This window comes from Solanum pennellii, chromosome 1 (genome assembly GCF_001406875.1).
Source record: "Solanum pennellii chromosome 1, SPENNV200".
Classification (NCBI taxonomy): domain Eukaryota; kingdom Viridiplantae; phylum Streptophyta; class Magnoliopsida; order Solanales; family Solanaceae; genus Solanum; species Solanum pennellii.
In genome coordinates, this window is record NC_028637.1 from 104985764 (window position 1) to 104995074 (window position 9311).

At 37.6% G+C, this 9311-nt stretch overlaps 2 protein-coding genes and 2 non-coding genes across 4 annotated transcripts in view; 3 read left to right on the forward strand and 1 right to left on the reverse strand.

Moving 5' to 3' along the window:
• Window positions 1–1228: 1228 nt before the first annotated feature.
• On the forward strand, window positions 1229–1302 carry TRNAW-CCA. The gene has a single exon. It is a non-coding gene; the product is annotated as a tRNA-Trp (tRNA).
• Window positions 1303–1953: 651 nt separating this feature from the next.
• On the forward strand, window positions 1954–2027 carry TRNAV-AAC. The gene has a single exon. It is a non-coding gene; the product is annotated as a tRNA-Val (tRNA).
• A 259-nt stretch (window positions 2028–2286) lies between these two features.
• LOC107001442 lies at window positions 2287–5024 on the forward strand. Its single transcript, XM_015199485.2, has 3 exons — window positions 2287–2586; window positions 2919–3254; window positions 4028–5024. The coding sequence occupies exons 1-3, from the start codon at window positions 2452–2454 to the stop codon at window positions 4850–4852; spliced, it is 1296 nt and encodes a 431-aa protein (XP_015054971.1). The 5' UTR covers window positions 2287–2451; the 3' UTR covers window positions 4853–5024.
• Window positions 5025–5161: 137 nt separating this feature from the next.
• Window positions 5162–9311, reverse strand: part of LOC107001458 (malate dehydrogenase, glyoxysomal) — a 5670-nt gene continuing 1520 nt past the window's right edge. Inside the window, exons 3-9 of the mRNA XM_015199496.2 lie at window positions 6588–6902; window positions 6220–6309; window positions 6033–6116; window positions 5877–5912; window positions 5693–5782; window positions 5449–5543; window positions 5162–5372 (exon numbers count right to left, since the gene is read on the reverse strand). Of these exons, the coding sequence (XP_015054982.1) occupies window positions 5300–5372; window positions 5449–5543; window positions 5693–5782; window positions 5877–5912; window positions 6033–6116; window positions 6220–6309; window positions 6588–6902 (783 nt within the window). The 3' untranslated portion in view covers window positions 5162–5299. The remainder of the gene's footprint in view (window positions 5373–5448; window positions 5544–5692; window positions 5783–5876; window positions 5913–6032; window positions 6117–6219; window positions 6310–6587; window positions 6903–9311) is intronic.

Here is a 9311-nt window from a genome sequence, read left to right on the forward strand (position 1 = left end):
CTCTCACTAACACTCAACCCTACAAAGAGCCAAACCCACCCTTTGTACAATAAACTGTGAATTACAATTAAGAATAACAACAAGACAAATAGTTTTACCCGATAAAACTTTCTCACTCAAGAATGTTTTGAACGTAGCAATGCTATCAGCCTTGAAGACTTCAATTTGATGAATAATTCCCCCTTGTTCTCTGCGTGAAGTCGTGTAGTTCTTCTCTGCCTCGTGTGCTTCTTATAGAGTTTGCCTTGTACAATCCCTACTAATAAGGTAAGAAAGTTATGTTTAAACAAGGATTCCTTTTTAAATTAGAATCCTTATTATACACCACTTTCTTCCTTAATAATATATTTAAGGTTTTCCTTATTTGTGTTGACTTGTACCTTTAATATATTACTTTGACTTTGACAAAAAAACTCTATTTTACTTGATCTCGGACTTCTTTTGCTGCGTACATTTTCTTTGCGCTTTTGTCTATCATCAAAACGAATTAATGATTCTATCACGTTCTATCAATCTATTTATTAAATTAAATTTGATATATTTTGTTATTCTGCTAATCATAATATTTGAAATATAACATAAACACGAATGTGCAAACATATTGGAACAGAGTTATTTGGGCTTTGATGGGCCATATGTAGGATCAAATGTTGTTGAATCCAGTCCAAAGTTTCACGTTCAGAATGTGTGTAAGCCCAATCAATAGGCCCAATAGTTGTGCCAAAGGTTTAAACCCATAAATCATTCTTAATTTTGATCATAGATCATATTCTAATTTTTAACTTATAAAATGTTAGAATCCCATTAATTCTTTCTTGATTTTTGAAATTTTAGCAATTTTTGAACTCCATAAATCGTTCTTTAACTTCCACTAGTAAATTCTTTTCAAATTCCAGTAGTGTTTGTGGGATTTGTTTTGTGTTTTAGTTGGGAACATTTTCATCCAATTTCTTTTATGATATCAAAAGAGTGACTAAATGTTAATAAACATATATTATTACTCTATTAAAAAAAATGACTATTTACCTATTCGTGTGTGTAGACTATCTTTGGAAGTGTCTATTCTACCAAACCACGGGACGCAGCCGTAGATCGAGCCCTGGAAGTCCTCTCCTTACAGTCAAGTGGCTTTCAGATTTTCATTTTATGAGACTATATGCATGCAAGATGTATTGGGGGTACAAAAAGAATCCTTTTTCTTTACAGTCGTATCTACTGTGATAAGAAAGCGCTCTTAGTTCAGTTCGGTAGAACGTGGGTCTCCAAAACCCGATGTCGTAGGTTCAAATCCTATAGAGCGTGATTTTTTTCTTCTTAGATCGAATTAGAATGAAATAGATTCATTCAGTAACTTTCAGAAGAATGTGCAGGATAGACGATTCAACGTCACTATTTAAGATATAGCCACATTTGACATTGTATCAAATATTAACATTTTTGTCGCTTTAAAATCAATTTAAGGTATTCACAATCAAACTTGAAAAAATATTAGTTTGAAGTTTAGCAACATTTTATCATTGTTTTGCATATAAATTGGCATGCCAACATCAAATTAAACTTCGTATAGATTTTACCTCAAGTTGTCGAATAATTGGCAAGTGAGAATTGAATACCTAAATTTGATCCATTTTTGTGTGAACTTCGCACCATATATGACTAAATTTCAAGTTGCTCATATGGTGAGAAGCGAACTATAAATGTAAGCTAGATGATAACTTTTTTTTTTTGGTTTCTCATTCACTTTCCGCATATGGAGTCCAACTAATCAGGATTCACACCGTGTAGGGGAAAGTGCTTCCTACCAAAAAACTTTTAATACAATAAATTCAAACTCGAGACTTATGTTTAAGGGAGGAACAACCCCATCTTTTGCACTACATCTATTGGGTCGTAGAACAATTAAAAAAATCGTTAGTATGATTTATTATATTAAACATTAACTTATACACGAGAGGTTTCGTGGTGTAGTTGGTTATCACGTCAGTCTAACACACTGAAGGTCTCCGGTTCGAATCCGGGCGAAGCCACTTTTTTTCTTTCCCCAAATCGAATTGCCCAAATTTTTAAATTTTAATCCAGTTAGTAATAATAACAATTTTTAATGTGACGAACACGGATAAAGGGTCCCACCATATAAAAACCGCCACGTCATTCACCCAATTATATCAGTCCACATCAGATCCTCACCTCACATTGGCCGAACGATTCCACGTCATCATCTGTCTCAATTCTCAACCACGAATTCCCATAAAAATCAATTAAACACATCACACCCTTTTTCATTCTAAATTAGAAAGAAAAAAAAAAAACCAAAAAAAAAGAAATAAAGAAATAAGAAGAAGAAGAATCCATCTCTTAAGCATTACTTGAGATTTGAGAATTTCCCATTCTATTCCATTATTTTTTGAGACATCAAATCTCCTGTTCCTTAGAATTTCCAATTATTTATCAATGGATTTGAGACGATCATCCCGTTGTTGTTATCTCTTTGCCATCTTTATTCTTGCCATTGCTGTTCGGTTTTCTCTATCTGCAGCTTCCATCGCTGGCAAAGATATGAATCCTCCATATCCTAAAGCTATTTCTGTAAGTCATCAACCTTTTTCTTTTCTTTATTTGTGATTGTTCTCTTACCTAATGACTGCACCAGGAAATTAAGGCAAAATTGATTGTTTGGATCTTAGTGATTATGTTAACATCAATTAGGTGTCTAAAGTTTTTAATTATTAGAGATACATCATTGTTAGTCTGTTGTTGTGATTTGTTTTGGATTCGTTAGACTGATTGTGTTACGGTAACAATGCAATGAGGCAGAGTTTTACACGTGAGATTTGATTTAGGGTTTGTTTTTATGTGTTGTAGTTGGGATTGTGTTTGGAGTTTCTGATTGTTGGTTTTGTTTACTGCTTGTTTTGTAGGACTTGAAGGAGTCAATTGTAAAGGGTTTAGGTTTTCAAGCGGAGGATTTCAAGATATCTGGGTTTGATTTGAGGGATGCTCTTGTGGGTAGGTCGGTGTCTTATGAGTTTGATGTTGAAGTTGATAATAAAGTAATTCCCTTAAAGCTTTTGGAGGATGTGAATAAATGGGAATTTGTAGATTTGCCTATTTTTCGGGTAGAGAAAGGTGAAGAAAATGGGTTGGTCGAAAGGCAGACATTGGAGAATCAGGTGCCTGTTTTGGCTCCATTTACTTTGGCAGGTCCCATGGAGCTCTGGATCCAGGATGCCAAGGACATGAGAATTTCATTACCTGTAAGTCTTTTGAAAGCTAGCTTTCTTATTTGATATATTCAGCAACAAAATTTGTTTTTTAATAGTAGTCCTCTATCGCATTGTTGAATGTTTCCCTCCGCTTTTTGGCTCTATCTTTTTTTTTCTTGTGAGTTCTAATACCTTAGGATGCATGGTATTCCTATATGTTTAGTTGCGAGGGACGCTCTTGTCGTGTTCCTTTTCTTTTTGGTGTTTCAAGAGAGTCTGCTATTGCTGTTAACCCAGAAAAGAGTCTTCTTTTGCTTATATAGTTATGGAAGGACCCCTGTTCAGACATGTATGCTTCTCCGAGCTTTAAGCTGGAAAGCAGTTCCTCAATGACAGTATAATCTTCCATTGGTTCATCTGCAATGATGCCCTTTACTCTTATTGATAAGCATTGATCATGTTGTGTAGGACATTCGCTGCTGTAGGTTTTATTAAACTGAAAATCGGATTCCTGTCTTGTTGGTGGATTTAGTTGAATTACTTTAGTACGTTAGATTGACGTTCTATATCTGTCCTGGGAAATAGAGTCACTCTACTGAAATCTTGATAGCTTTGAAGGTGATGGATGTAGCTTAACTATCCGAAGTTCACTTAAATTGGCTTACCAAGAGTCAGTTTGTTTTATGTGTTCTTAAGTTAGTTGTCTGCACTCTACCACTTGTCTAAGTAATATAAAAATGATTTGAAGTTATAAACGTTCTATTTTCTTGCTAATTTTCATGTCACTGATCTATTTTCCTTCTGTTCTTGGTAACGACATGCAGCATGATGTGGATGCTGGGGAGTTGAGGAAAGTGATTTTAGCCGATGGTGCTGTCGTTACTGTCAAGGGTGCCAGATCTGTTAGCCTGCGGCACCCTATAGAACTTCCACTGCCCTTCAACAGAACGATAAATGGCTTTGCCTCTGGTATGTTGGCATTGGCTGAATATCTACGTCAAGCTTCTCTCGCTCAAGAGGGACCTCTCCTCTCTCTTAGAATTGTTGGTCCTACATCTCTTACATCCCCCACCTCACCATCTGCCCCTTCTGCAAACAAACTTAAGCTTAAACGGCTTGCACCTGGTCTTGTTGAGTTGTCATCAGTATCAAAATTGAAAGCCATGGACGCCATCTCCACTATTGATCTCCAGGGAGAAACCACTGCACTTCTTACACCCAATCAATTCACTACATTGTGGCCCGTTACATCTATCAATGGTTCAAACTCGAACTTGCTTGGTTTTGAGGCCTTGCTTTCTAATATACTGGGTCCTAAAGCAGGTAAAAAGGGTTCTTTCAAGTTGTTGAAGGCAGATGTATCAGCCCAGACTTTTGTGAAGATTGGTTTTGGAGTTGAGAAGAAGTTGAAGGAAGGAGATGGGTTCAATTTGGAGGGTTATCCAGAGTGGAGAACTAAGCCTGATACAGTAAGGATGCATTTTGAAGTTCTGGCAAAGGTAGATGGTGACAAAGTTGTGCCAGAGAAAATTGTGCAGGTTGATCCGATAACTATCGAGGACACAGTGGCACCCAGTGTGCAGTTGGGCAATGTCTCCATGTCAAAGACTCCAATTGTTCACCAACCTCCAAATCCATTCACCTTATAAACTCCTTAGACGGGCAAGATTTGTGTTTGAGCAAAACTGTATAGATAAAATTGCCCTCTTCTTTTGTCCTCTGTTTTTATAGCTATTACATACATCAGGTACGAAGAGACCTAACTCTACGAATTCATCAAAGAAGTATCAGGAATATATGCCAGATCTTTTTGGTATTCAACAGTCTTTAGATTATTTTCATATTTAATGTCTTGGAAGTTCACCAATTTAACATGAGAACGCTTTCCATCAGGTGGAACACAGAAGAGTTTGTTCTTTTTTTCTTTTACCAAAACTAGCTTGCAAAGCACATGAAGCTTATATTTGAATAATATTCGTTTCGCAGACGAAATGTAGATGCTCTTTATTAAAAGCATTGTACTTGACAGACAACCATTTCATTTATAATATTTACCAGACAATCAGAAAAAGTATTACTGAATTTGAAACTCAATTCTAATTCCTGATGAAGGAAATTCCTTTCTGAATGCTTTCAGCAAGCTCTTTCTTGGCCTTCTCCAGTCCAATCCTGTTGGAATTTACTCAGTCAGAGAACTAACTTATCTAATATCCGAAGAATTGCAGGTCAAGCCTGGCGTTCTTACCTCTCATACTCATTTAGGGGACCAAGTTGATAGACTTCTTCAGCTCCAGTACGGCCAAGTCGTACTTTGGAGGCAAAGAAAGGGAGTTCGGTGACCTGTGTCAAAATTGCCAATGGTCAGTCAGGAAAATTTGACAGAAGAAAACAAGTAGGCCTTTGTTAGGACTTTGGCACTTGTGTGTTATGTCTAGCCTACTGCTCTTGATTGGCTATATAGGGGGAAACCAATACGTTCGAGAAAGTACCTGAGAAGCTACAAAAGCACAAGCCACCACACCGGCATCTCCTCTTAAGCCCTTGAGACAAACATCTGCAAATTTTACAGCTGCATATGCCTATAGGTATCACAATAGATTCAGTTTTACTCAATATGCCCATATCCAATGTTCAGAAAGCATAAACTGAAATAATTCAAGGAGTGATTCCAACCATAGATAGAGTTGCAGATCCAGCCCCTTTTTTTGCCTGCAAAGATAAAAATTCTTAAGGCGACAAATGACAGTTCAATTCTGGTTCAAGAAACTATCAGTATATGCTGAATTGCAAGTAGTGCACGCGTTTTGCTAGATGGTAGTTGCACAATACCTCAACAACCTCTGTTCCTCCATCTTGAATGCGCTTAGTCAAATATTCTGTTTCCTCGTGTGTGAAGGAGCAAGGAGGCTTGACCTACAATGTGTTACAAAGTTCACAATATCAGTATCACAGAGTAGATTTCAAGCTGCAGGAAAGTTTCTCTTTGTATATCCGTTAAAGTATAAATTTGTTAGACCTGTGAGAGAAGAGGCAAAATTGTCACCCCAGCATGACCTCCAACTACAGGAACCTCTACTTCCCTAGGATCTAGTCCCAAGACTTCTGCCTGTAAGTACCTCAATCAGATACAAAGGAGAAGCAAAGGTTAAAAATATCCAGCAGTAAGTGGATGGAGCCACAAAATCAGTGACAGAAGTGTCAGATGAAATTTCAAAACCACGAAAATCGATCAAAAAACAAAGCCAAGATTCTTGGGAAAGATAAGATATTTACAGTTAGCTGATATAGAGGATGTAAGAAATACACAGCGAAATCAAGCAAAGTTGATGAAGGTAAACGAGAACAGAACAATCTTATAAAAAGTGGTATACTGGGAACACTTACCACAAAAGTGTTAGCTCTCACAACATCAAGTGAGGTAACTCCAAGAAGCTTCTTTGGATCATAAGTACCTGCTTTCTTGAAAACTTCAGCTGCAATAGGAACTGTGGAGTTCACTGGATTACTAATCAAATTGACAATAGCATTAGGACAGCACTTTGCAATTCCTTCACAGAGGGTCCTCACAATTCCAGCATTAATCTTAAAAAGATCATCTCTTGTCATTCCAGGTTTTCTTGGAATACCAGCAGGTATGATCACAAGGTCCATTCCTGTAAGTGCACCTTCAAGCTCACTTTGCCCTAGAAAACCCCTCACCTAAAATGAACAAAAGAATATTATTCTCCATATTAGAAGAGTTATTTTCAACCACCAAAGTTTGTGGTGGAGTGGTAAGTACTCCTCCATTCTTAACCAGAGTTCTCGGATTTGCGCTCTGGGCATGGAGTTGCCTTTTGTTGGGAATACTTTTACCCGAAAGTGAGACTTCCCAATGTGAATCCAGATTAAATTTCACGCATAGTCACAAAACTTCACCATTATATGCGCAAAACTATCTTTTGACACATCATAGTAACTACTATAACACTAAAGTAACAAATACTAATGTTTTACTAAGGTAACTGAATTTCGCTAACCATAACAGTAGAGTTATGAAAGTCTATCCACTTTAACATTTATCATGGATATAGTTCAGTGACTATATGTAATGACCCTTCTTGTCATTTTTAGTGTTTTATCTTCTGTGCATCGTTTAGAGAGTTCCTATAGCGATTCCAAGTCATTTATGACTTGCTGGGACTGACAGATCGGTCACCTGGTCATTCGTTTTGTTATTGTGTGAGCTTTAGTATTTTTGAAGCTTATGAACCTTGAACGATCATTTTCGATCAAAAGTTCAAGAAGATGACATCAGAATCCAATTCTGACGATTCCATCAGTTCCGGAAGGGTCATTTTAGTCTAGTAGCATTATCGACATGACTCCCAAAGTTTTCAGTGTGAGTTGGTGGGATTAGGAGTTTTAACTTTAAGTTTAAGGGCTAAGTTTGACTTTAGTCAACATTCTGAGTAAACGCGCTCGGACGAGAATTCCGTCAGCGCGGTTAGCTCCGGAATGTCGAGTTTGGTCTAGTTTGACCCTTCTTTCGGGTTTTGAGGTTTTTGATATTTTTCCGAGCCCTTTTGTGGTTTTTGACTTAAAATGGCCAATGGAAGTGGGACCCACATTTTATCGAGATGACCTCTGATGAAAATTTCGACTGCGCCTTTGAGTCCGGAATGTCGACTTTGGTAGGGTAGCATATCTATTTTATTTTTATCAGGTTCCGAACGGATTCCGAGCACCCGTCGGAGACTTTAAAGAAAGTAGGCAAAGCTGAATCTGGTGCAGCCCCTTTAAAAACCCAACTTTCAGCTTTGTGTCTTACTTTGGAATCTTGATATCTTGAGCTATACAACTCCAAATTGGGCGATTCAAAAGGCTAAGTTGTGAGATTTTTCGAGGGCAACGCATTGGTGAGCTTGGAATCTGATTTGGGGACCCGATTTGAGGTAAATTTTGGGTTTTAACTGCTGTCATAGCTCATTTTCGAGCACAAGTTTTGGGAAATTTTAGAAGGTGATTTCTTGGCCATTTTAGGTCCGAATCAAGTGATTCAAGAGCCTATATTGTGGGGTTTTTCGTGAGGATCATCGTGGTGTGATTGGTTTTGGCTGTTGGAGCTTCATTTTTGGTAAAATCTTGTAAGTAGCTGCTGCCATAGTTGCTGATTTTTAGCTTAGAATTTGGGTTTTTTTGTTGCATGTTCATGTTGGGACTGTCTTGAGTCCTGAATTGTGTTCCATTATGGTATACAAGTTCCGAGAGTTATTTAGGACTTTTATTTGGGGTTAATTCTGGATTTCTCAACGCGGATCCCACTTTTTCCATTTTGACAGCGAAATTGATCCGTCTCCGTTTCTTGCGATTTTAGTGTTTAAATGACTGTAATAACGTTGTGACTCTATTTCTGATAGTGTATCAACGTTTCGAGGCCTTTTAGAAAGTAAAAGATCCGGGGAGTGAATTTTGGAGTGCGCGTGATCTGCGTTCAGGTAGGCTATGGTTTCTCTTCTTAGATTGAACTCGAACATGTGAATGCATGTTGATTAGTTGGGATTTGGGTTGGGTAGTTATTGGATCATGCATAGGTGTTAAAAATCATATTTTCGCTCTTTTTTCTGAGAATTATCGGGTAACTGTGAGCATGTTTATTATTATTAATTGACCTTCTTTGCTATATGAATTACTTGTATGTTTGAATACTGGTTATCAGAAGTATGTTGGGCCTTAGTTTAGGTTTGACTAGGGTTTTCCTTAGAAATGCATTATTCAAAGTCGGTAGGACTTAGTTTAGCCCCGACGTCGCTCGGCCGGCTTAAATCCTTGTAGACTGATGTAGCAGACTTGAGTCTGATAGTTTGGTATTTAGAAAGACGATGAGCTTGCTCTAGCGATAGTTACTCTTATTTCTTCGATGTTACGGCTTCTCGAGTTACGTCAGTGACAATGAATTCCGCTCCGTGATTCAAAGTTGAGTTCGTTTCAGCTTTAAGGACTTACATTGATTAGCTAAGTCTGGATGGTATTCCACGGGTTTATATGATTATGGATAGATAAAGACTCTTTCAGCAGCTATATCGACATCTTTGTCGGGTATCCGGATTTAAGGTCCGGCCTCGAACA

Bases quoted from the DNA above. Each gene is read 5' to 3' on its own strand.
- LOC107001442 (XM_015199485.2), top strand. From the start codon at position 2,452: ATGGATTTGAGACGATCATCCCGTTGTTGTTATCTCTTTGCCATCTTT. The intron at 2,587-2,918 runs GTAAGTCATCAA...CTTGTTTTGTAG, and splicing joins CATATCCTAAAGCTATTTCT to GACTTGAAGGAGTCAATTGT. The intron at 3,255-4,027 runs GTAAGTCTTTTG...AACGACATGCAG, and splicing joins ACATGAGAATTTCATTACCT to CATGATGTGGATGCTGGGGA.